This window comes from Bactrocera neohumeralis, chromosome 2 (assembly GCF_024586455.1).
Source record: "Bactrocera neohumeralis isolate Rockhampton chromosome 2, APGP_CSIRO_Bneo_wtdbg2-racon-allhic-juicebox.fasta_v2, whole genome shotgun sequence".
Lineage (NCBI taxonomy): Eukaryota > Metazoa > Arthropoda > Insecta > Diptera > Tephritidae > Bactrocera > Bactrocera neohumeralis.
In genome coordinates, this window is record NC_065919.1 from 73,807,650 (window position 1) to 73,833,853 (window position 26,204).

The window sequence follows — 26,204 nt, forward strand, 5'->3', positions numbered from 1 at the left end:
CACTTATTGTTATTGTGTGTGTAATTAAATTTATGTAAAATATAAAATGCTTATTTTAAGCAAATATCTAAATAATAAAAATAAAATAAATATGTAGAAGTATTGCAGTGAAGTGTAAGTGTATAAAAAGTGCATAATATGAAAGAAAAAGTTACTATAAATCGAGAAATTTCAAATTGAAATTAGCGAAATTTTCAACTTAATATGCAAATATCTCGATAACTAAAAGTTTGCGGCGACTATAATTATACATACATATATTTTCTTAATCTGGAGCATCAGCCCTATCCAACCATACCACTTTTAACCCTGAAATCGTGGGATGGTATACTAAAGTTTCTCCAAAAAAAGAGTTTAAGTTAAAATCCGAGATCATGGTTTTAAGTTTTAGACAATATTATTTTCGCATTTAACTTTTTAATTAATTTTTTAAATTTAATTGTTCCTATATTTATAAATATACATATGTACATACATACATACATATGTATATCTACATACATACATATGTAGCCATTTACAAAAAAAGCACCAAATTTGTATACACCCATAAAGAGTTTCTAATGAGTATAAGAATTTATCATTTAATTCATTGAGCATTAAAATGCACTTGGCTACTTTCTTGAATGAAGTCCCTTATGCCATTGAGAACAAGACACAAAGCAAACGGTATAATGCGTGATTGAGTTGAAAGCATAGCTCAAAAGCATTTACAATAGAAGTGGGAATATCCAATAAGAAATTCTATAGCGATAAGAGTATGAATGACGTACACTAGCAATTACAACAACTACGGCATAGCTATGATATCATTCTTCGAATTTTCGAAAATTCGAAAAACAATTGGATCCAACACTCACACAGCACGGTATAGCAATCAGATTGCGTGCAAAACGAAGGCAAACCATGATGAATGATGCAAAGAAAATAAAACAGGGAGTGGACATGTATGGTTGTATGAGTTTATGTACAAGAGAGAAACATGACTTTGTATGGGAATATTTGAAAGATTCTCTCCGTCGTTAGAGATCATTGTCAAAAATAAAGTAAAATAATTTAACTAATGAATATTTGACATACACAACTTCATTTTTTTATTTTCTTTTAATTTAAAAACTTGCAAATTGACGACAACTTTGTATACTGTTATTTGACGAATTTAATTAGTATATTTTGTATTGTCACACGTTTGTGCAACAATTTGCACTCTTCTTACCCATCTTTCTCGTTGCTCCCTTCTCCGGCGCTCAAATACACGTACTCTGTCTGCTACTGCTGTCTTTACTCGATAGCTCGTTGTTGTTATTTTATTGTTGTCGCACCGCGTTGTGTGTTATTCGAAAAGCACCACACCAATATCTATCTATATACTCTTCTCACGTTTACGGAACAGCACTCAACACAGCACAAATTGGACAATTTCTTTAACCACTACCACACTACTCCGTAACCGATACCACACACACACGCACCAGCATGTACGTATGATTATCGACTAACCAATCGACCAATTGACCGATTCCAACTAGAATTTTATCCTTAGCTTATTTCCAATTGCAAAGCACTTGTATGCACCTTTCCGCCCTTTTTCACTTCGTTAAATTTTCTATTTGTCGTATATATTTATTACTGCCCAGACAGTTGCGATTAACTCCACTTTTACACTTCTAATATTTCAACATGAAATTCTTTTTAAAGAACCACTGGACAAAAGTTTTGCAAATACAAATATACGGAGATCGAAACGAATTTACAATGCTATTGATTTCAAATATTCACAGATAAACTTTTACAGCATGTTTTTTTTTATACTAATTTTACAGAGTTTTTAGCTACCGTTTGCAATCGACACCACTGAATAGGATTTTCTTAATTTTGCGCACCAAAATTAACCACCACACACCCGCTTTCAGTAACTATTGTCAGAGCAGAGTCTGCTTAAATTTTCGAATGAACACTATAACCAGAGAACTCTTTTCGCTGTTGTCGAGCGAAAAAGGCAAAGTGTCAATAGTTGCGCCAATTTCATATTCTGTTAGTCAGTGAAATAAGGCCGCAACAGGGTGACTATCATATAAACAAATGTCTAGTTAGTGTAAAATGTATTTGTCATGAAATTAAAAAAAATAAAAAAACGTAATTGTAAAACGTGATACTTAACTCAGGTAAAATTCAGATATTCTGCATTTACATAGATTAAAATTAATAAAATCGAGGGAGCTGCCCACATATTCCCTTGTTGCTAACGGTATTTCAAAAAAAGAAAAAACGTTAACCTCGATTGCAACGATGCTATAATACCCATCACATTAAAAAAGTTACCGTACAAGTACTTGCTATTTTGTATGGCAGCTATATATGCTGTAGTGGTTTGATTTGAACAATTTCTTCGGAAATGAGCTACTTCTTGGGGAGTTTCGATCTGGATGTTACAAATTTCGTGACACGCTTAATTCCTGTTCAGGATATCCATAAAACCGATTTAGTTCTATAACTATAAGAAAAAAATACCTACAAAATACTTATAATGGTCTACATATACTCTCAAACGGTTGGACTTCTCTGATAAGCATTTTGCATACTAACCTCGACCAAAAGTCATCTTAATTGCGCCTATTAAATACAAGCGATTAGAACTAATATAGTTAAATAGTTTAAAGCCAATTGTTTTCTCTTTTAATCCATCTTATATGTAGTATATTTTGTGTGAAATGGGCGTAAGTTTCTTTCAATAACATTACCAACAAAAATTATAATATGTATGTAATATAATAATCCATTTATAATTCCAAGAAATAAATCGTAAACAACTATTAATATTTTCTCATACATCATTGATCGTATTCATACTTATTTACTTTTTAAATTATTATTGTAGATGTATGTTTTTAAAATTTTTTCAATATAAATATATTTTTTTCCTTTTTTTCTTTTTGATTGCGGACAATTACTGATAAAATTAGTACGACAACTGTAGTCGGCCAGCAAAAAGAAACGCATTATGACAATAAAATATTTTCTAGTTCAAGTATTACATATTTTACATTCATTTGATTTTGTAAATAATACATACTTAATATTAAAACTATTTTATTTTAAATTTTCTTTTATTTATACTTTACTTGAGACTCAACGTACGCACGTGAATTCAATGTCGGTAAATGTTTGACATTTTCTTTCATCAAAGTTTAAATAGCACATGTATTGTATGAGATGCTATCGGTTTTGCTATTTTGATCTCATATCCGTTTTGTCTTTTGCCTTTTGCCTTTTGTTATTTTAATTTTACACTAAACTCGATTAACTGTTACACACCTGTCTGCGAGTGTGATCACCATGATAAACATAAGTTTCTAATTATTTTCTGTTTATATTTACGTTTCCTTTAGATTGCATTATTTAGCTTTCTCACTAAAATCAACGATTTTTGTTGAATTGGAAACGGATATGATTTTTTTTAGTTATTTGCTACATTTTCTTTGCATTTTTTCTCGTAATATATATTTATTTGTATGTATCGTACAAACCTACAAATACGTAAGTTTCGCAATACCCGTTAACTACGTAAAATATGCTTCAATTTTTTTAATCAATATAACGGCATGTTAGTTATCTAGGTATTTATACTTTTAGTTACTCAATTTTAATAATTATATATGTATTCAGTTTATGTTTTGGGATTCTTTTATGAAGTATACACTACCACTTTATATCGTGCTTATTAGCTTAATGTCACCGTCGAGCAAGTTGTCTCCAAGAACTGCAACTAGTTTGCGCTCGTGCCTATTCTTCGTCGGAATCACCCTCACTTGAGTAGCCGGTTTGTTGAGGTCTTCGCACAAAAGGCGCTGTTATGACTTGACTGAAATATGGTCAAAATGATTATTTTGCATGAGGGAAACTGCGGTAGCACCGATACTTACGCGATTCTTCGATAGTGATTTAACCATTCTTCCAGCATTTGTGCTACCAACAGAGGACGTTTACGTATTTTCTGTTGTGCCACCAGTAAGCCGCCATCTGTAACACACACATCCAACCATTGGCGCATTATAGCCTCTTCGCGGCCCATCTGTGAAATTCAAGAGCATTGGACTATGTAGCATGCTAGTATGTTTTTTTTTGTCAATACTACCTCAGCCTGAGTTAGAAAGTGTATTGGAAAAAGTTTTGATTCACAATCCATCAACGGCAGATAACGCACATCCTCTGGTTCATCTCTACGTGGATCGATTCGGGCAAAGGGCTCCATCGGCACTAAAGCACTGAAATGTCCACGCGTATAACCGAGTGCAATGGGTGATTTTATGCAGAAATTTTGATCCCAAAATAGCGGCAAGTAAAGTCCTATTTTTTTAAATGTAAAATTTTTTTAATTATACGTTTTTTTTTAATTATTTGTTTTATTTTTATTTAAAAAAACTAAAAATAAGTAAATAATTTGTTGCTTGTATTTAAAAATTGCTGTAATTAAAAATAAAATGTATTACCTTCAAATCTCGCATAGCCGATGTCCTCGCCACGAAAGCTTTTGACATATTTTACACCGTAAACTATGATTGGTCGTCGCAATATATGAGCTAAAGCAAATATATGTAACTGTTCCAAAGATGAGCCCGGTTGACTGGCCAACGACAGCAAATTACTCCAGTCTTCTTGCCATTGGGCATCTTCCAATGTAAAATGTAACATAGATGCCTGCCACTTTTCATATTCCTTCCAACGTGGATAAAAGCTGATAGGCGACAAATTAATTATTAATAATATATTCACAACACTTATGGCTGTATGTATGTCTTACATGGGACCACACTGATGCAAGGTATCTGCCAAGGCTCGACGCAGCGTATTGTCGCGGTCAAACACACCCCAAGTTGCCTGCATTGCCGAGTCTAATAGGCAATCGCCAGCGCTACGATTCCACAACACTAATAACCGAGAGCCCAAGCGTGCTGTGATTTCCAGCGACCAATTGAGTGCGGGTGGAGGGTTTTCAAGTTGCTTTTGGGCATCACGATCTAACAATTCATCATATAGCTGCTCCTGAATTTGTATTGGCAACTCTTCTATCTCGGCTGGCAAAGCAAATGTCGCATGCTCTTGCACATACAAGCAATTAAAAGAAGTTTTACGCATGCGTAGCGTATTTGCAAAATGCCTTCGTATATCGGCGGCTAAGTCCGGTGCAACATATGAAGGTACGCGTTTAATGCCAGGCCCGGAGCCTGAGATCTGTGCAAGCAACATGGGCAACATTTCTTCGCGATGAAAACGTATTGCTAAATGAATCAGCGTGTGACCCACGTCAAACGCCGAGTTACGATTCAATATAGCGATTTCAGTCGCCGTTAAAGCACGTGCAGGATTGCCGCCACAAGACAAATACGCCTCCACAGCACTATAATTGTTTTCCACAACACCTGTGGAGTACGAATATAATTAATATGGTGGTGACGATAAATATATAATGAAATGCATATGAAATTATCTGGGACTTACCGAGGCAAGCATTTAACCACTGCCAATCAACTTGTCGTCTTATTTGTCGGGTACGCCGTTCTTGACGCTCTTGCACCGTATCACAGTTGTTTATAGTCTCAGAAGAACCTGCATTTTATTAATGAAATGTGCGCGTGATTATTTTAAAATATGATAAAAGTGTCTATAGTTTCTTACCTAGTTGGTAAATATGTTTTTTGTTGAATGAATTATTCGTTGACACAGTCATGTCATGGTTTTCATCCTTTATGTTGAGGAAATTGTTGCTTCCCGAGCCGGATGTTGCTGTGATGGCGTTGTTGTCACCCAACGAAGCTATGCAGGTTGCATTTCCATCACGCGGCTCTCCACACATTGAACATTTAAGACTTTTTGGCCAATTTTCATAAGTACACGTCTACAATCAAAGCAAAAAATTAAGTCAAATATTTATAGTATTTATATTATCAACTTGTATCTTACATTACAGGCCCATTTGGCTACATAACAGTTCTGCAGAGATGTGGACGATTGATTGTGCTGTTGTTGTTGCTGCGACGAATTTGCAAGATTATTTAAGTGTGTTGTATTAACCGTTGTGGTGTTTGTCGCCACAATCATATTGGCATTAGACGACTGTTCAAATGGACTAAGTCTATTTGAAGCGGCACCCACGGATTGAATATAACTATTACTTGCTTTTTTAAGAATTTGGTCAGTGTGACTGCTTGCTTCGTTTTTATTCGATTCCGCGTTATTACTAGTATTCAATTCCATATCATTGGTGATACGTAATGATTTTAACTGTTCTTTAAGGTTATTCGACAAAGTTGTCGATGAGTTCGTGGTAATTATTGCTGCTGGTGTTTCGTTGACGACATCCACGGTTTTTGAACTTTTTTCAATATAACTTTGCGGACCATCAATTGCGTCTAGATTTGCACTAGCAGGTAATGAAGCTGCTGCCGCCTCACCGGCGTTGCAAATAGTTTGTTCGACATTAACATGAACAGCTGTGCCACGCTTGGTGCAACATTGTACACATCGCAAACTTCGTGGCCAGTTTAGGTAGGTGCACATCTTGCAGGCCCATTTAGCGCAAGCAGATGGGGAGGCCGTGGCTGGAGTTGTTGATGGTACATCTTGCCGCGATTGTGCATAACAAGCGTTAAGGCTAGAAGCTTCCACCACATCAGCAGTAGCGCCACGCTCCTCTTCACCACCAAAGGCTGTTTGGGGGGGACTTAGTCTAGAAAATTTTATTTATACTTATTATTGGTGTATATGTCATTAAGTTAAATATATAAATTTTAATTACCGGAAGATATCCTCATTCAACAGTGGTTTTGCACCTTTACACATTGTGCATTTAAGCGACGAGGGAAAGTTTTCATAGGTGCAATAATCGCATGTCCACTTTTGTACTTTGCTGTCATCTGAATCGCACATTTCTTTAGTCGGCAAAGCAGTACCTTGAGAGCTAACTGCGTTTGGTAACCGATCGCTTGACAAAACCACAATTGACGACACGGCACACTACACACTTCCTGAATGTCCCTTTAACAAGTTAGGCTAATTGGTCTTTTTTATTTATCCAATATAATACCTTTTACAATCCAATTGGAAAATGACAATAAGCGGGCTGAATGTTGAAGGTTAATCGTACTTATCAATTTAGCCTCTGTATTATCGTTTTTGCAAGGCAGATGGAAAACGTTATATTGGAGGACACTAAAGGCGCAAACGTGTTTTTTCGGCCAAGGGCAGTGGTATATACATATATGTATATATCAGCGAAGGATGCAAGCAGCGTCAAAGAAAAACAAAAACAAATACAAATGTGATTAATTAAACATAGGCAATGTCAAATGGTTATGTCCTTGACACTCAGCTACAATATTTCTTGGGCATCTATAAATATGTTCACTGCACCTACATATATATGTGTATAGCATTGATAATGCAATATAATATAATTAAAATTAAGAAATGATTGCGCTTTTCACATTACAATGGCGCTGGTCCGAATTCCAATGTCGGAATTGGCACAAAAAATATTTAGCAAACAAATTACTGCAATCACACACAAACGATTTTCACACGCGTCGATAATTTCTAATTGTGAATATAATTGGACCCAAAACAAAGGAATACGGAACACTAAATGGCCAACAACTAAACTTTCACTGCATCAGCAATATTGTGGGAAAATTGCATGAAAGCATTAAAACATATTCACCTCCCGCCCCTTTGCTTGTACGAATAATTGCAGCTAAACACGCATCCGTACTTAAAATCGACGTGCCGCAATTTATTTATAAACTTCGAATTTTTATTATTTCATGATATTGATTTGTGTTTTCTATTTTTTTGGATTTTTTGCAGTATTGCAACAAATAGAAAAATTGTTAAATTCGACTGGGGAAAATGAAAATGGACCACAAATTTATTACGTCAATATTTTGACAGTTTCAATGCGTTTGCGACAGTGGAGAATAATTTTAATGCGTTCGAAAATTGAGGTAAACATCTTATTATATTAACAAGTGTTTGCATTTATTTTATTTTTTTTGTATTAGAAAGTAAGCAGTTTTACAAGGTTTGTATATATTTTCAATTATTTCTTATCGCATATCGATTAAAATTTTGTAAGATTACAGTGATTTTTTTTCAGATATAGTAATTAAATTGTATACGATTACAGTAGTCTTTCAACTATTTGCACTTTTCCTGTTTTTATCCATGACACTGGTTGCGCATTTGTAAAAGCAATGCAACATGGCTCGTTAAAAGCACAAAGCGAAACAAAGAAAGTATCATTAAATTTAAAACAGGCAATAAAGAAACAAAGAAAGTTATTGAAGATCGGAAGTGATTTCAGTGCGTAAACAAAATAAATAAATATCTTTCATCATTTGATTAACAACAAGTCAGATAACAATCCAAGTGCATTGTGTAATAAGTAAATATAGGCAACATATTTCTCCAATAATTCAAACGAAAATTTATCCAAACAGAGTGCATTTGGTGACAAGGAATAGTTGATTGGCGTGAGTAATGATTCATTTAATTTACAGATATGTATGTACAATATAAGTATATGCATGCAGTTTTAGTGTAAACCGTTTTTATTCAGTGCCTTTGTTTGCGGTTTCGGTATGAATACAGGTTTAGATATTTAAATGCGATTGCGTAGTTCTGAAATGATATGGTTGCACAAACAAGTAAATATGTACAAGTGATGCGTTTATGTACACACAGACACAAGCCACAAGTACGTGTAGTGCTACAGAAGTGAAAAATTGTCAAGTTCGTGGCCAAAGTTTTTAGTTTCTGTTCATATCAGCCTGATGCATAAATAACAAATACTATCGCTTATTGAATAAGTTATTGTTACAAAAATACTTACCACATATATGATTATAGCAAGTATAATATTGTTTATTTTAATTGTTGGTGTGAATGAATTTTCCATGGAATGCTAGTGCAACGACCAAACATAAAATCGTATGCACATAGCAACAACCGCTTCCAATTGGGGTGGAGAAAGTGTGAACAAGTGGCTAAATTCCTAATGCCATCAGGAAGCAGGTTGTAGACATCACTTGCAGCAAACGCATTAAACGACCGTTTACTGGTTGCAGTAATCACATAATTGTAATGTATTAATCGCGCCGCATCTTGCCAGTCAACGAAAGCCATGAGCATACGCACAAGGGCACTAGTCTTTTCAACCTTCTTCGGGAGTTGCATCGCAATTGGACTCCTGCTGGTCAGTCTAACAACAAATCATTGGGTGCGTGCCTATCCGAAACGGATCAATTCAACAGTAAGTACATCAAAACCTGCAAATTGTGCAATGCAATTACATGAATATTACTCTACTAATCTTTATATTACTTTTTTCCAGGATTCTAAAGGTGATATTAACTTTGGCTTATTTTATGGTAACAAAGATCTAAACTATGGCTTTGGTGTTCGCACCACACCTATCATTGGTATGTTTTGTTAATACATATATTCGTATATAGCTATATCTGATATTTTTTAGTATACACATTCGATCAAAATGGGCCGGAAACTATGAATTTTTGGCTATGGCTGATTACAGCTTTGGGTACTGGCTTTGGCTTGCTTACATGTGCAATTTCGGCAATTGCCGCCGTGTTAAAGGCCGCATCAGCAGCAAAGCGTCCTGCAACTATGGTACTACTTTTCGCTTCCAATATATCATCGGCAGCCGCTCAGGTGATCGCTTTCGTTTGTTGGCTTGTTCAGTTCTATCAATATCTGCAGCAAAATGTACTTGCTGTACAAGATCGTCATTGGTATAGTCATGGCTTAGCTTATTTGGGGTACAGCTTTTATTTGGTAATCGCATCTACACTTGTTGTTATATTAAATATTATCATATTACTGCATGCTAAACGTCGTGAGCGAGCCGATCGCCAAAGACTTGAGCCTCCTAGTGAGGAGAAGAATCAAGGCGCCATAATGTTATACTAAAAGCTAATGCTTTATCCTCATAGAAATATTTTTAGTAAAAAAAAATCAACTGATGTTAATTTATTATTAATTAGCGTGATTATTGAATCTCATACCGCAATTGATCATACTCGGAAATTGATTTATTTCCCAAAAAGGAGGTAATTTCGTATCCATATTCATAAATGTATAATTATGTATGCAAATATGTACACACAAGGTCAAAATAATAAGTACTTTCCTTTAGCCTGAAATCGTGGTTAAATTTTGAATGTTTCGTGAAGTAAACAAATGAAACTTGGCGAGAGACTTCAATTGATAATAATTGATGTCAAAAAGAATTTTAGAAGTAATTGAAAATAATGGCCGAAATACTAGATAATGATGAAAAAGGTAAGCAAAAATCAAATAGGGCACAGAAAACTGAAACTAATACATTTTTTCAGTCACAGCTACCTGATGGACTTATTATTTTTTCCATCCATTTCTATAGCCTTTTATCTTCTAGAAATGTAAGTTCAAATTTAAATTTTTATTACTAATATCATTATTTCTTTTATTTAAACGTTAAAAGAAATGAAATGTAATTTTCTATCTCTCCAAACATGAGCAAAAATGAGTTTATTATTCATTGAAAGCCATACGTATGTATGTATGTACTTATTATTTTGACTATGTGTGTATATATAATAGGTGAATAGCATTTAAAGTGTGTGCACTGTATGTTTTGTGCAAACATATTTTACGATATACTCTACTACTTTATTGGACTGCCTACTTTGTCAACCACTTATTTTATTCCTATCTCGGGTTTCCGTTGAATCTACTTGTAATATTAAAATAATATTTTTTAAATAAATTGAATTTTAGAGTAAATGACTCGATAAATTATAGTCTTACTTTAATAATTAAACGACTTTTGACTCAGTGCTTACTTGGGTAGAAAAGATTATAATATTTTTCAATAAAATTGCAGTGGTATATTTGTTTCTTCTAATGCTATTGTTGGCTGCGCGTGTGTACGAGTTAATAATCGTTGTCGTAACCACAAAACTCTCAAGTTACAAGCGTTGAACAGGCCAGCGAAAAGCAGAAGGTATACGGAATAACCAAGCACGCTTAGCACGCCCATTAGAGTTAAATTTGAATTCAGTTCGCAGAGTGTCCGTTATTGAGATATTGTATGTCAAATGTTGGAAGTAAAGTGATGTCCAGAGACCAACAGTTAAAAATGCAGAAACGGCTGCAACGCCATTCCAAATAAATAAGCCGAAAACATTGAATATACGTTCTACTGGGTTCTTGTACACGTTGATTAGTGCAAAGGTCGAAGCACAAATGTTGAAAACCATAGTCAGCATTAAGGATAACAAAACGCAAAGCCACCAACAGGTTGGTATGTAAGCTTTATCATTGATGGCGTTTTCTGCAAAAAATATTTAAGCGGTTTATGTAAATATTTTAGAATTGTACTTCACTCACGTTTGAATGAGTTGATTCTTGGGCTTCCAGCTATTGTTTTTCCTTGGAACCTTCTTTCTGGTGCAACGTTCTGTTCACATGGTATCGTGGTTATATTTGAATGTATGCGATTCAGTTCGTCGAGTCGCATGGTAGCGTTACGTTGGCAGCTATACATACAGAGGCCAAGGTCAAAATCACATACAACTAAAATTATAGAAATTCATTAAAATATTGAATAAAAAAAATAATTTTTATATAAACGGTCAAATTTGGTAAGGCTTAGGTTAGGTTATACTGGTTGCGACTGTATATTCCTCTTACACAACGTATTTTGTGAATTTGTGATACTCCATCTAGCCCCTTGAACTGCGAAGCTACTATATATCTAACACGAGTTCTAGGTAATGCTGCATGGAAGCATAGGAGGTGTTCTAGCGCCTCTCGCATACGAATTCTTTGTACTCTCTCCATGTGTCGTTGTTGTTTTTCTTTTAGCGGGTACGTAGTTCCCGTTAGGATGGTAAGGATTCGGGAACTCTCTGCTTACAGGACTTCGCAATAGACACTCTCGTTTCTCGCGGCAACTCGAGCTCTTCGGTTGCGATTAACTCGGATTTTATTCGGCCAAGGGCGGTTATTTCGGTGGTCTAACCCCGTTTAGATCGGGGCCACATGCAGCCATTTTCCGGCAGCCGCTACATCTGTTATCTCCCTGCTTCTAAGAACATTTTCTGACGATCGCATTACGTTAGAGTGTATTGCCTTAACTGCCACCTGGCCATAGACGTATGTTGTTTCCTGCGTTATTAGCTATTTCAGCCATTTTCCTGGCCGTACATAAGGTTCGCTGTGATCCAGCTCTCCATTAGCAATTTTTGATCCGTCTGTATAAAAGTTGTAAGTATCACTGGCGAGTCACATGCTTCTGCGCCATTCACCCTCTTTTAGTGTGATTTCAAATATTTTCTCCCAATTCTTCTTCTTCTTAATTGGAGTAGACACCGCTTACGCGATTATAGCCGAGTTAACAACAGCGCGCCAGTCGTTTCTTCTTTTCGCTGCGTGGCGCCAATTGGATATTCCAAGCGAAGCCAGGTCCTTCTCCACTTGGTCCTTCCAACGGAGTGGACGTCTTCCTCTTCCTCTGCCTCCCCCGGCGGGTACTGCGTCGAATACTTTCAGAGCTGGAGTGTTTTCATCCATCCGGACAACATGACCTAGCCAGCGTAGCCGCTGCCTTTTAATTCGCTGAACTATGTCAATGTCGTCGTATATCTCGTACAGCTCATCGTTCCATCGAATGCGATGCTCAAAGGACCATAAATCTTTCGCAGAATTTTTCTCTCGAAAACTCGTAACGTCGACTCATCGGTTGCTGTCATCGCCCAAGCCTCTGCACCATATAGCAGGACGGGAATTATGAGCGACTTATAGAGTTTAGCTTTTGTTCGTCGAAAGAGGACTTTACTTTTCAATTGCCTACTCAGTCCGAAGTAGCACCTGTTGGCAAGAGCAATCCTGCGATGGATTTCCAGGCTGACATTGTTGGTGGTGTCAATGCTGGTTCCTAAATAGACGAAATTATCTACAACTTCAAAGTTATGACTGTCAACAGTGACGTGAGAGCCAAGTCGCGAGTGCGACGACTGTTTGTTTGATGACAGGAGATATTTCGTTTTGCCCTCGTTCACTGCCAGACCCATTTTCTGTGCTTCCTTGTCCAGCCTGGAGAAAGCAGAACTAACGGCGCGGGTGTTGAGGCCGATGATATCAATATCGTCGGCATACGCCAGCAGCTGTACACTCTTATAGAAGATGGTACCTTCTCTGCTTAGTTTTGCAGCTCGAACTATTTTCTCCAGAAGCAGGTTGAAAAAGTCGCACGATAGGGAGTCGCCTTGTCTGAAACCTCGTTTGGTATCGAACGGCTCGGTACTCCCAATTAAAGTCTATTAATCTACCAATCTCCTGCTTATTGGGCTATTGGATACAGTTTATTTGTCAAATAAAAAAGTTTTCCATAAAAGGTATTGGTTTTGAATAGTGCATGTGTAAAATTTCAGATCGATATCTTATAATAAAAGGGACTAATTCGCATATAAACACAGTCTGTCTGACATGGCTAAATCTGCTCAGTTCGTCACGAAGTGTGTATACCTATACTTCATATGGTCTCCGATGCTTCCACTGGGTTTTACAAACTTCGTACTATCTCGTGGCTTCAATTCGTCGTATATACATACATACATATATTTTAAGGGCATAATTAGTATTATATACATAAATTTGTATATTGAATGATAACTCACCAGCAAAATCAAATACCAATTTTGATGCTAATTGTTGACGATTCAGACAGCCCGCGAATATTCCATAGTTAATCTCATTGTGTAGTCGAGTGGAGAGTACGGTCGACGCTCTTAACTTATTACAAACATAATTACAGATTTTATACTCTTTTTAAATATTTATAGAAACTTCAGATTGCCTCCCACTTTAGTCAATTAGCAAAATGTCTATTTATGTATATAAGGATAGGAAAATGGCTAATTGACTTAAATAAGAGGAGTGTAGTGAACTTATACTACTACATATTATATATACTTACCCAATTTTCTGTTGCAATACTAATTAAAGAAAGTAGACAAGATAATAATGGAATTACTAGCGTTGTTGCAATAAGTTCCCGTTTTGCCGAGACCATTGTTAAGAAAGACTTTCTTTCACATTAATTGCAAAAACCGCTCTCATTGAAAAATATAATTCTGTTTCGTGCAGAAGATGTGCACAATGAAATTATTTCGAACACCTCCACAGTCTAATTGTTTAGCTGCGACGTCAATTACTAGAGAAGAACACATATCTTATCATAAAAGATGCAAATTCTTCACATTTTGTCAGTTGTCATGGTTGAAAGGCAGACACACTCGTACTTACCTAAAATGGAAAACAACTTACGTACATACATACATATCAACAAAATTTAGTTTTTATTGAATACGATTCTCTACATCATATCAAGAGTACTTACATACGAGTATACTACTATAAGCAATAAATAGTGAGACTTTGTTTATAATTTCTTAAGTAAATTCTTAATTTATTCTTCAAAATCTATCTCGTCCCCTTCAAAGTAATCTCCCATGGCCCCAATACACTTGTCTCAAAGTTTTTTCAATCCTCGAAATGGTTGTCCCTTCCGGAATAGCGATTCACGATTAATGTTTTCAATTGACTCAAAACGGTTACCCCGGAGCGGTCGTTTGAATTTGCTGAATAGCCAAAGGTCACACGGAGCTAAATCAGGCGAACATATTAGAAATTTGACGAAGAATCAATGCAGTAAGCGACAGTGCATTATCATGGTGCAAAGACCAAAATGTACCGGCCCATAATTCTGGCCTCTTTTTACGAATAACTTCACGACCTGCTTTGACATATGTAGGTTTTGCAGCTGCGGCTCACCTTTCTAGGATATTCGGCCGATTGATTGTCTGTTTCCGGGTCGTAAGCATGAATTTAAGACACATCGCCAGAAATAAAACGTTTCATGGCATCTTGGTAGTTGGAAAGCATTGTTTAACAGTCGTTAACACGGCACTGTTTTTCTTAAACACTTAGTGAATTTGGAACCAATCATATTTTCACTTTTCTTAGACAAAAATGATCTTTCAAAATGTGTTTCACCTATCCTTCTGATATTCTAACCATGCCACTAAAATAGCTGACTGTTAATAGTCGATTCTCAAACACCAATTCCTTTATTTTTTGACGTGTTGACCATCATTTTATGCTGATGGCCGTCCTGAACGTAGTTCATCGTCAACGCGTTCTCAACTCTCCTTGAATAATTTGTACCAATCGGAAACACTGTACTACTGTAGGCCTTTTCCAAATTTCTGAACGTTTCGGTACCAGAAATTTGATTCCGCACACAAAATTTATGGGACTTCTTTGTTGAATAATTTCACTCATCGCAAAAATGACCGAACGCACTTTGTATACTTCAGAAAGACAAGCGTATACTAAAGACTAATGATTATTTTGATGTGACATTTGGCACTGTCAAATATAAAAAAGATATTATATTATGTACATATGTATGTATATAAACGAGTGCTTGTTTTTAGAAATTTAAAGATGCAATGATTTTAGATTTTTTTTGACGAACATCCCTCTAAAATAAATTTAATCTTAATTTTATTAGATATACATTTTATTAGTTAAAGAGTTTGAAATCAATCAAAATGTTTTGTTAAACTCATTTTTTCCCTTCTTTGATCAATTGATAATTTGTACTCCGCCGAACAATCTCGAGCCAATTGAGCAAAACAGCAAATGAGTCTAAACTTTCCGCAGAAGGCAGGTTTTTGAAAATATTTAGTAGTAAATCAAAATGTAAAAGGGTTTGAAAGGAATTATTATATCACAAACCGAGAGGCATTTGGCGATCTAAAATTAAAGAGATGCATAGTTAATTATGATATTGGATATTTTGAGCTTGAGAGAAAAGTAAGTTCCCATATAGTTGAAAAATATTTCAATTTCAAGTAAAAACACAACTGTAGTTTAAGTCGACATATCCACTTGCATGTCTAAAAAACAGCATTTTGAGAATTTTCTTGAATAGGTGTATTATTTAATTAATAAATAACATAAAAGTACATTTATAGAATTTAATATACTTTAATAATGATTATTAATTTTGAACAACTGGATTCCTTTTATTCAGTAGCCAATCTTCAGGTGGACCTCCGTAAAATAAGTGTCTGAAAGTGAGGAACACTTTTCTATTTAAATTTATATTTAATTCAAAAATAAAAAAAAACATGTTTTTGCTACGTATGTACATATGTATATAGATGAAAACAATTTATCAATAAAGGACCAGTCGAAATTTTGATTTTTGACATAATGCCGGCTTGTCAAAAAAAAGTTGTTTCTTGTGAAAAAATTACATATTAAAGTAGCTTAAAAATCGAAATTGTTGTAAAAAATCTTATTTCCTCTGTTATTGCCTGATGAAGATACATATATGTTTATTATTTGATACGGTCTTGCGAAAATTTCAAATCGATCGGTCCAGTCGTTTAAGGTTTTGAGTGCCTCCTACGCTCCTATCTTTGAAAGTATATGCCATGTCACCTTCAAATTGTCGGATAATATTCTCAAATACTTGTACATTTGATATATGTATGTATATATGCAAAACCAAAAATCGATTTTTTTAAATTCTCAAATGGTAATCCTGAAAAGTTCGTTCGGTTAGAAAAAATGTTGTAATGAAACAACCGTTATATAATTATTATTTTAATTTAAAAAAGGTTTGAATCTCACGCTTTGGGTTTCTGTGAACACAATGCTCTTTTATTAGAATTGTTTCAGTAGATTTGAACTGAGCAACATTTTTTTATCCGTCGAAAATCTTTTGAGGTATTTAGTGTTGGTATGGAACCTTGTGGAAGTTAAATTTATTTGAAAGGCGATAATGAAGAAACGTATGTGAAACCCAAAGAGAATATTTGCTAAACTTTTTTATACTTTCGCAACATGTTGCTACAGAGTATAATAGTATCGATTACCCAAATACCAAAAACTAAACGTGATAGAATATAGAATTGTTCATATTAAATTAATTAATTGTATATTAAATTCCTTCTAATTTTTTCACTTTACAGTATACAAATCAAACATCAATGAGGTTATCAGAATAAAATTTTGCACAAATAGTGCACTTAAAGTATTTAATTTTATGCCAAAAATCGAAATCGTACTGTAACTTTTTAAGAACCCAGACACCAAATATTTAAGTAAATTTTTTACCCAAGATATCGGTCAACTTGTGAGGTCTAGTACTGAAATTCGGAGATATGAATAAAATCAAGGCAATACTTCCCCTAATTTAATATAAAACTTTGCATGTATAGAATGTTCGGCTACAACTTAGTCTTTCTTTCCTTGTTTTTAAATAGAAACATTATTCTCGATTTAAATGATACATGAATTCTCATGTCAGAAAATCGTTCTACCAAGTTTATATGATCCCCCCGCCCCCAGGGGTGGCCCCGCATCAATGCACTCCGCTACGCTTCTTGCCAAGAGTGTTTTCTATAATCCGGTTCAAGATATTGGGACATCAATCCAAAAAATCTGCAAAATATTTGGACATACATGGATCTAAGTCTGTGGGAATGTATTTAGTATCCAACAGTGTATTAAATGAACCCCTGTGGGTTTTCTCATCAGCAGTTTCCTCACAAACCACAGAGTCGCCCCCAAATGAAGACATAATTTATTCGGCAATATTGTGCACTGCTGAACAATCTTACATACAAACGTCATTTTACTATATGTTCATATGGATATACATATGTATGTATGTATTTGGTCACCTTAGTCCACAATCCCATACGTCATTGTTCGCTGACGTTGCTTGCTTCGGTTTGTGCCACACTGAAGAGTCAATTGCCGGAAAGGAAGTGTGGGGTGCAGGTAGAGCCATGCAGAATTCTTACGTTTTGCCCTTTCCTAGCAACAGCAACAGCAACAATATTAGCATGTATCTTCATCAACGAAGTCAATTTGTGAGCCAGAGGAAACACCACAATAAGGAAACGCTGACGATCAGCAAGTAGAGGAAGTGCTGCCGCTGTGTCTTTGTCCCGAATATCTAAACAAACTACATTCATACAATTAATTTGAAGAATGACTACTCGTATAATCGATACCACTGGGACGGAAAGTAGTAAAAAAAGGCAGAGTGAACTGTGAAATAATGCCAATTAATTGATTTGTTTGCGAAATGTCACAGTTGTGACATAATGACACCGTTTAATGCCTTATTTGTTTCACTTACTTCCATTTACTTGTGTTTCTTTGCATTTTTAAGACGTTCGTTTGAGCGATTGCTGTAGGCTCAGCATGTGTGGCGATCATCTCCCTGTGCAGTCAAATTGGTGTTCGGCCTTAGGCGCACTCAATTAGTCGTGTGTGGCTGTCGTTGTGTGTTTGTAGGTTCGAACGAAAAAGAAAACAGTATTGCTGACTATTTTGACATTTAGAACACAATAACGGTGTCAAGATTGCACCACAAGAGTCCATCCATCAAAATCGTCTAAAAATACACACATACAAACATGCTTCGTTTTTTAATTGCTCAGCAAAAATTGAAGGAATTCGATAAAATGAAGCAATCTTGCAGATGTATCCAAAAACAATCATACGGCTTAATCATTTATGGTAGAAGGTTATGTTAGTTCCAAGATAATTAAAATATACCGTGTATAGGAGATTGCCAGGTGTTTTATTTTTTTTTAAATAATTTTGTAGTTTCATTATTTTTTACATATTTTCTCAGTGCTGGTAGAAAATATAGTGCGCAATATCCTGTGAAAGACCTGGGATCGGACTCTCTTTCCACCAATATCAAACAAGTTTTTTCTAATAGTCATTAACCCTTAGCAGGCGACGGTAAACTTCCGAGCTGATTCAATTTTCACATAAAACCTCATTGGGGCTCCGGTTTCGAATCAAAACTTCTAGGTTTATCCATTTGACGGTTAACAGCAAAGCTCATATCTTAATGGAGATGGAGGTCAGCCAGTCCCAGCAACTAGCAAAGACATAAGCACTTGAAGTTCGAATGCAACAACTTTCTTACATGTTTCTCTTTTCTAAAGTTTATAGGGAATCGATGCCAAAGAATCTCTTACAATTTCTGCAAAACACCATAAAAAAATTATAACAAAGACATGCAATTGATCGTTTCGCAAAAATGTCACCTTATACAATTTGCTTTCGTTCATGATTATTACATTATTAGCTCTTTGAGTTACGAATTAAGATATTCTCACTTTTTGCTACAGTTTGCTCGACAACCCACAGAGACATTCATGGGCCCCTTGCAATATAAACAATCACAATGAACCACAAAGCAACCAAAACAAGCAAAGAAATTGCATAATACGACTGGGTGGCCCGAACGGGAATTTCGCAACGTAACCTCGACGCTAGCCATATATTACCAGCCACACAAGTTGTAAGCAGAGAACGGAGGACTTCTCTTAATTGTTTGCTCTGATAAAGGACATATTTATATCATTCAGATTTTGACTTTTCAAGAATTTAGTGAAAAGAGTGAATGGCAAGGCAGAACAAAGGCCTAAAGAGGAAACAATAAAAAGTGAGTGAAGTGAGAAAGAAGAAAGTAAGGTAAGGAAATCCCAATACATTCTAAATTACCAACACCTTTGGTGGCAAACATTTTAGCGGACAATAAAGTATCGACAATGTCAACAATGCGGATCCCGGCGAGTCCAATTCATTTGTGCTACCTTACACGCAGCCACAGAAGCGCAACCAAAGATCGCCGTATCAAATTTAGCCGAAAGGTAAATATCATTATTACATTGATAATCATCCTTAAGATACTCGTAGTGGTACTTGGATGGCTGCGATTGCGTTGCGGTGGTACCATTGGTGTATGGGCAGAACAACCCCTAACTACATACCATATATGGTATCCATCGTGATGGTGCGTGTGTGTGTAATGATTAGAAAAGAGGCACTTTTCATATGGCAACACCACAACACAAATTGTTTTCCTTTTCTCTGTACAATTACAAAAACAAGTATAATACATACATATATACACATAAAGTATTTTCCTTTCTTCTGTCCATCGCTTGCGCTACGTGAATTGTCAAATTCTTTTAATTGGGAAATTTATTAGTCGAAATTCTATTAAGTCGCGTTGTTGCCAATATGTCTGGTCGTGCTGAGGCAATTCCATATTCATCTGAAATTCGCAAGAAATGGCAAAAAGACAGATAAATATATAACAAATACTCTAAGGTGTATAATTTAAGTGGAAAGAAATTATGGTCGTGATAGTAAATTTATTTCAGACATGTTTTTAGTCTTATGGAACCTTTTTGAAACTCCACAGGTGTTTTGACAGCTAAAAACCACTGGTTGTATTTGATTAACGTAATCTAGGTAAAATGTAGATGTCTTCATAAATATCCAGGACAGAAGAGTAGATTCTAAAATAGTTTGCATTCCAGACAAAATTTTCCTTTCGCTATTATTTTTTTACACGAACGGTTCTTTTTTACGATATACTCAAGATCAAATTTAAGCCGGGAGCATCACAGAATATGTGGACAGGAATGGAATTATAAATTTACAACCGTTTTAGTCAATTTTGCGTCGTAATGCACAGTTGTGCATTGTGGGGCGGAGAAGGACCTGGCTGCACTTAGTGTGTCGAATTGGCGCCAAATTGCGAAAAGAAGAAACGAATGGCGGTACTGTTGTTAACTCGGCTATAACGGCATAAACAATCCAGTAAAGAAGAAGAAAAGTAAACAATAAATTACAATAGATTAATCCAAAACATAAGTGTCTTAAGTGGACATGGAATGTAATTGAATCTCAACAAATAGAAAAGACCAGAATGGTCAATGGTGATAGATACACTCGTCGATGTGCATAGAATTATAATTACTATGGATGTACATATACATATATATTAATATTAATATTTTTACGATTGACAGCTTAAACACAGAGGTTGAATTTTAGGGTAAAGGTATTACTAAAGATTTTATACTTTTATTTATTTTATTATTTTTTTCGTCTAATCAGCTGTTTGTTTCACAACTTATCGCTTTTATGCCAACTAAATATTTACCGATGAGACATTCCAATACATATTGCTTACATATGGAGGCATATTTATACATTTTATATACTACATATGTGAGGGTATATATGGATAAAATAGGTAGAGTTTTCAACGTCACAAATGCCGATATTTTTTATCTCTGTAAGGATCGGTTACTAAGGTATGGTATAGATTCGACGGACAAATCCACAACCTGCAAACAACGTACTGGCAAATATTATATAATCTTACGCATATAAACAATAATGCACTTTCATACAACCGGAATGTATACAAATACATATGTATGTATGTATGTATGTGTAATGATTCAAAAATATTTAAGTAGGAGTGCGAGTACCTGTGCATAATAAGGCACTTTGCTTCGAGTGCCACATGTTCAAAGATCCTTCCTATTAAATATGAGTGTGCATATTCACATATATTTATATACATATATTCTACATATTTATATGTAAGTAACTGCATACATCGTGAAACTGGCGATTGTAGTTGTTACTTCCTTGCTGAAATACATACATACATGCCTATATACAAATGTGTGGGTGTTGAGCATATTTGGTCACGTAAGAATATCCAATATTTATTTGCATACAAAGAGTATCTATGCAATCGTCCAAATCGTTTCTTTGTCCCTACGCGTTAATGGGTATTTTTCGCGTTGAGCCTTACTTCCACTTCTTCTCTGTTTCGGCGTGTAATCTACGATTTGCTAGATTATTTAGCCCCTGTGCCTTTACTACAAAGGTGGGTATGTCCCAATAACCGCTAAACGGTGAGCTTATCTTCACTAAACGTTCTTAATACTCTACAAGTTGATTGTCTGTGCATAATCTGTGATTATTATTGTTGTTTGCTAGCTTGTCTTCAAAATTTTGATATTTTCATTGCTTTACACCCTTGTTCCATAGGTACCTACCATGATTGCCCATATGTGTGTTTATATGTACATATGTATATAGTACATATACTGCAAATAGGGAAAATTTTGCTTCACTTTCGCTTTCACACATACTCGTGCGTATGCATGTGTGCGTAGTTGCATGTTGCATGGCTTCGTGCAAATACTTTTGGGCAGGACAAACAGAGTCGAGCGGTCGACAGGATTTAAGTATGCAAAGAGTCCATTATTTACACGTTGGCACGTACGACGGACGGTATTTGCAGCGTAATGAGTTGGCTATATAAACAATGTGCCATATTAGTTGAGCGACCGCAGAACAGAGTTATCCTATCTGACGCCGTCGGACACTAGTTGGCCGTCTCACTGTCAGCGCTAAGAATGCGCAAGTGTGAATTTCGGTCGTTGTGTGCATATGCAGCCACTCGTGGTTCGTAGTGAAATTTCGTATATGCATGTGAAACCGCACCTACGCCCCTTAGGTAGATAATCACCTCATTAGACACGTTGATTCCAAAGTGGAAAACAAAAACATGAAAAACATGTGTGGGTTTTATAATAGGCAAAATTCCGATGATAGCGGTTAAAACGTCTCGCCTGTGTTCTGTCTACAAATTTACATAAGTGCATGGTTTTAATAATGTTTATTATAAGTTTTAAACTCTCATTAATCACTTATTGTGCCATAGACATACATATACTATATGTACATACATACTGCACCGAGCTTGAAACATCGAAAATCCTACAAAATATATGTACATACATATATACATACATATAAAGGATCAGCATGACGAGCTGAGTCAATATAGCCATGTCTGTCTGTCTATATACATATGTATATGTACATATGTATATATGTAGTCCCTCAGTTTGAGATATCGATATGAAACTTTACACACGTCCTTTTCTGGAACCCGAACTACGGCTCTTTCATAATCGTTCACGAGCTCTGATGACTATGTCACTGGTGTTTAGATAATTGTTTGACGATATTGCTGTCTCGAATATAGTGGAATATTGCAATACAAGGAAAGTTTGAACTCCAGTCATTTATTCTTTTTGCTATTTGGCGCTTATTCGAGATACCAAGTGCAACCAGTTCCTTCTCCACTTTATCTCTCCAACGGGGTGGAGGTCTTCTTTTTTCTCTGCTTCCACCGGCGGGTACTGAATCGAAAACCTTCAAAGCTGGAGTGTTATCTTCCATCCAGAAAACATGACCTAGCCGGTGCAGCCACTGTCTCTTGATTTGCTGAACTATGTCAATGCCGTCGTATATCAGCTCATCGTTCCATAAACTGCGGTACTCGCCGTTACCAATGCGCAAAGGGCCATAAGTCTTCAGCAAAACTTTTCTTTCGATCACTCCTAAGGCCGACTCATTAGATGATGTCATTGTCCATGCCTCCGCACCATGATCAGGACGGGAATGAAGAGGGCTTTTTAGAGTTTGGTTTTTGTTCGTCGTGGGAGGACTTTGTTTTTCAATTGCCTACTTAGTCCAAAGTAGCACCTGTTCGCAAAAGTGATTCTGCGTTGGATTTCAACGACTTCAAAGTTATTACCGTCAACAGTGACGAACGAGCCAAGTCGCGAATGCGATGACTGTTTGCTTGATGATAGGAGAGATTTGTCCTTGTTCACAACCAGACCTACACGCTTCGCTTCCTTATCCAGTCTGGATAAAGCTAAACTAACGGCGCGGTTGTTGAGGCCAATGATATCAATATCATCGGCGTACGCTAGCAGCTGTACATTCTTCTCTGCAGGTATTTAGCTCTACTGCTATTATTTTTTTCTTCAGCAAGATATTGAAGAAGCCACTTAGGGGTCCCCTTGTGTGAAAACTTGCTTTGTATCGAACGGCTCGGAGAGGCCGTCCTTTTCATTTGGAGGGGTTTCTACGTGGCGGGTTCCAAGCCCAGCGCACAACCTCGCTATTCGAGTAGTATAAAGCTCTATTCATATTTATATAGCGAGCAGCTTGTTTCAAGACCGAGGCCAGCTCGCAACCGCACCTCTGTTGATCAGACGCTGCAATTAGACTTAACCGAACCCTTAAACCGAATATGTCTTTGAAGCTTCCTCTCCTTTAGCCAAGACCACAGGCTTCAAACAGGTTAGCTACCGCATCTTACACAAGGGTTACTTTCGTTTGCAGGGTGGGCACCGAGGACGCAAGTGTATGAATTGGGTGTAGTCTTACAACTGTAACTACTTACACAGAAGCATAACTATACCCCATTACACTCCAGTTTTTCTCTTGATGAACAAAATAACATTATATACATATCTATGTATATTTTTTATTTTGGTGAAAGATCTTCCGAAACACTTCAGTCAGCGACAAATATCGCTATAAATATGTATAGTCCAGAGGATAAATACAAAGCTATTAAGCCTATGCCTCCAGTTATGCATAGGGATAACTGTGGGAAAAAGTGTTCATATGTATTCGAAAAAATAAAGCCAAGACGTCTTCTTAAGCTAATAGTGTGGAATATGTACAATTTTCGTAGGAGCATATGTATGATCTTTATGTGTGAACCCTTTTATGGGGTTAGCTTAATATTATTGGTGTTCATTATATTATTATGAAAAATATTATTTTTGAAAATTTTACATTACGAATTATTTCAGTAAAATCACTGTCAAAAGACGAGGTAAGATCTCGAAATTTGAGAAATAAAACGAAAAAACGTTCTTTGGTTTTGGAGAAATCTAATCAATGTAAGGTAAAAACATTTTCTATCAAATTTTTTATCCGTGTCGGATCGCATATAAAACTTACATATGTACATTTATATAGCACACATTTAATTTATATCGCCATTCAATCAAACTCGATTGACAACTGAGCTGTTGACTTAATGCAATTTACACTATTTTACTGAAGTGACAAATTAAAGGCAATAAATTTCGAAAAAAACCGATCTTCAACAAATAAAAAACGCTTGTACAGATCATGTCTAATGTGATATACACTACAATTATTACGACAACAATGCTAAACCAGTAAGGTTTGCCGTTCGCCCCTTTACATCGCCACTTTGTGCATTGCCGAAGTTGCATAAGATCAATACTTTGATTGCGGCACCGATCTTGGGTGTGAAAAATCGCTTGAACAATTAATATAAATTGATGTTAACGACATGGGTTGCACCGACAGGAGTACTTATGGCATTCTGATCCGCTTGAGACGACACACTGTCTGGAAAATCTTCCCACGTGCAGTGCATTCGAGCGAAAAAAATTGGTCAACCGTCGCTTGATCGAACAGGTAGGTGTTCCATTGCACGCCCCCATCAACCGAGGAATGTCCTTTTCTTTTCTGTACAATCACAAAAATAAAAGCGAAAATAAAAACTGAACCGAAACGAACCGACACACTTACTTACTTACTAGCTCCTAGATACACATTCGTGCATGGATCGTACGAATAGAGAAGTGTGAGCACAGCGGTTAGTCCAGTTCGCAGCCTCAGTTTCATTCTTAACCATCGATTGTTGTACCCTGGTTTATTGTGTTACCAAATGATGCGTTTTTGTACCTTTTTGCTGGGCCAGACAGTGTGTCTACAATTTGGCAGTAGTGGCGAATGCAAGGTGCACGAATGCGCTCCGTTCCGTCGTTGCTTGTTGTTGTCTAGAAGGCATATCAATAGCATAAAGAAGGCAACTAGCTATTGTTTTGATGAACAAGGAGAGAATTGCATGAATGACACAGAAAAATCACTAGTCAATTGAATAAAGAAATATGTGGTGATGCACTTGCTTACACACATACGTTCATACATACATATGTGTATATATGGATAAATTATAGTGCATATAGTTTCTGTTTGCATTAAGAAATCTTGGTGTGAGAACATTTCGCTCGACAAAGCGTAATTATACAAAGAAAGGAGCAGTTGCACAAAGCATTTATTTTCAAGTGCTAATTTTCAATATCTCTACCAAATGTAATTGGTGCGAAATTTCGGCATCTATTTAATATAGACTTTTATAATATTAGTGCAATTTTCAATTCTAATAATATTATAAGTTTTTATATGCTACCTCCTAGCCTTTGCTACGTCAATTTGGCCCACCTTTGATCTCGACGTCCAACCGATCCGCACCGCAATGGTGGATTTCGGGCTCCTTTGACGATTTTCGCGGTACGATAACCATTTAGCGAACA

At 36.0% G+C, this 26,204-nt stretch overlaps 3 protein-coding genes across 9 annotated transcripts in view; 1 reads left to right on the forward strand and 2 right to left on the reverse strand.

Moving 5' to 3' along the window:
- The window catches only part of LOC126751662 (actin-binding LIM protein 2), a 28,044-nt gene extending 26,047 nt beyond the window's left edge, over positions 1–1,997 (reverse strand). For 4 of the 7 annotated variants that reach the window (XM_050462099.1, XM_050462103.1, XM_050462101.1 and 1 more), the window contains exon 1: positions 1,217–1,996. In XM_050462099.1, the coding sequence (XP_050318056.1) occupies positions 1,217–1,220 (4 nt within the window). In that variant the 5' untranslated portion in view covers positions 1,221–1,996. Of the gene's footprint in view, positions 1–1,216 lie in introns of all 7 variants that reach the window. The other 3 variants (XM_050462100.1, XM_050462098.1, XR_007665911.1) reach the window with 2 other exon arrangements.
- An 816-nt stretch (positions 1,998–2,813) lies between these two features.
- On the reverse strand, positions 2,814–7,931 carry LOC126755647 (ubiquitin thioesterase trabid). The gene is made up of 11 exons (XM_050468368.1): positions 7,718–7,931; positions 7,085–7,209; positions 6,797–7,025; positions 5,962–6,727; positions 5,677–5,896; positions 5,500–5,607; positions 4,802–5,420; positions 4,491–4,735; positions 4,136–4,347; positions 3,924–4,072; positions 2,814–3,862 (listed from the first exon to the last, which is right to left on the reverse strand). The coding sequence occupies exons 3-11, from the start codon at positions 6,925–6,927 to the stop codon at positions 3,784–3,786; spliced, it is 2,529 nt and encodes an 842-aa protein (XP_050324325.1). The 5' UTR covers positions 6,928–7,025; positions 7,085–7,209; positions 7,718–7,931; the 3' UTR covers positions 2,814–3,783.
- A 268-nt stretch (positions 7,932–8,199) lies between these two features.
- Positions 8,200–10,851, forward strand: LOC126756001 (uncharacterized). The gene is made up of 4 exons (XM_050468773.1): positions 8,200–8,528; positions 8,964–9,307; positions 9,389–9,476; positions 9,530–10,851. The coding sequence occupies exons 2-4, from the start codon at positions 9,179–9,181 to the stop codon at positions 9,982–9,984; spliced, it is 672 nt and encodes a 223-aa protein (XP_050324730.1). The 5' UTR covers positions 8,200–8,528; positions 8,964–9,178; the 3' UTR covers positions 9,985–10,851.
- The last annotated feature ends 15,353 nt before the right edge of the window (positions 10,852–26,204 follow it).

What these genes read in the sequence shown, in the direction of transcription:
- LOC126755647 (XM_050468368.1), bottom strand. Translation starts at nt 6,927, where the DNA reads ATGTGCGATTCAGATGACAGCAAAGTACAAAAGTGGACATGCGATTAT. An exon ending in AAAACATATTTACCAACTAG is followed by an intron (nt 5,608 to 5,676) that starts GTAAGAAACTAT and finishes AATAAAATGCAG; the next exon opens with GTTCTTCTGAGACTATAAAC. An exon ending in GTGGTTAAATGCTTGCCTCG is followed by an intron (nt 5,421 to 5,499) that starts GTAAGTCCCAGA and finishes CGTACTCCACAG; the next exon opens with GTGTTGTGGAAAACAATTAT.
- LOC126756001 (XM_050468773.1), top strand. Translation starts at nt 9,179, where the DNA reads ATGAGCATACGCACAAGGGCACTAGTCTTTTCAACCTTCTTCGGGAGT. An exon ending in CGAAACGGATCAATTCAACA is followed by an intron (nt 9,308 to 9,388) that starts GTAAGTACATCA and finishes ACTTTTTTCCAG; the next exon opens with GATTCTAAAGGTGATATTAA. An exon ending in TCGCACCACACCTATCATTG is followed by an intron (nt 9,477 to 9,529) that starts GTATGTTTTGTT and finishes GATATTTTTTAG; the next exon opens with TATACACATTCGATCAAAAT.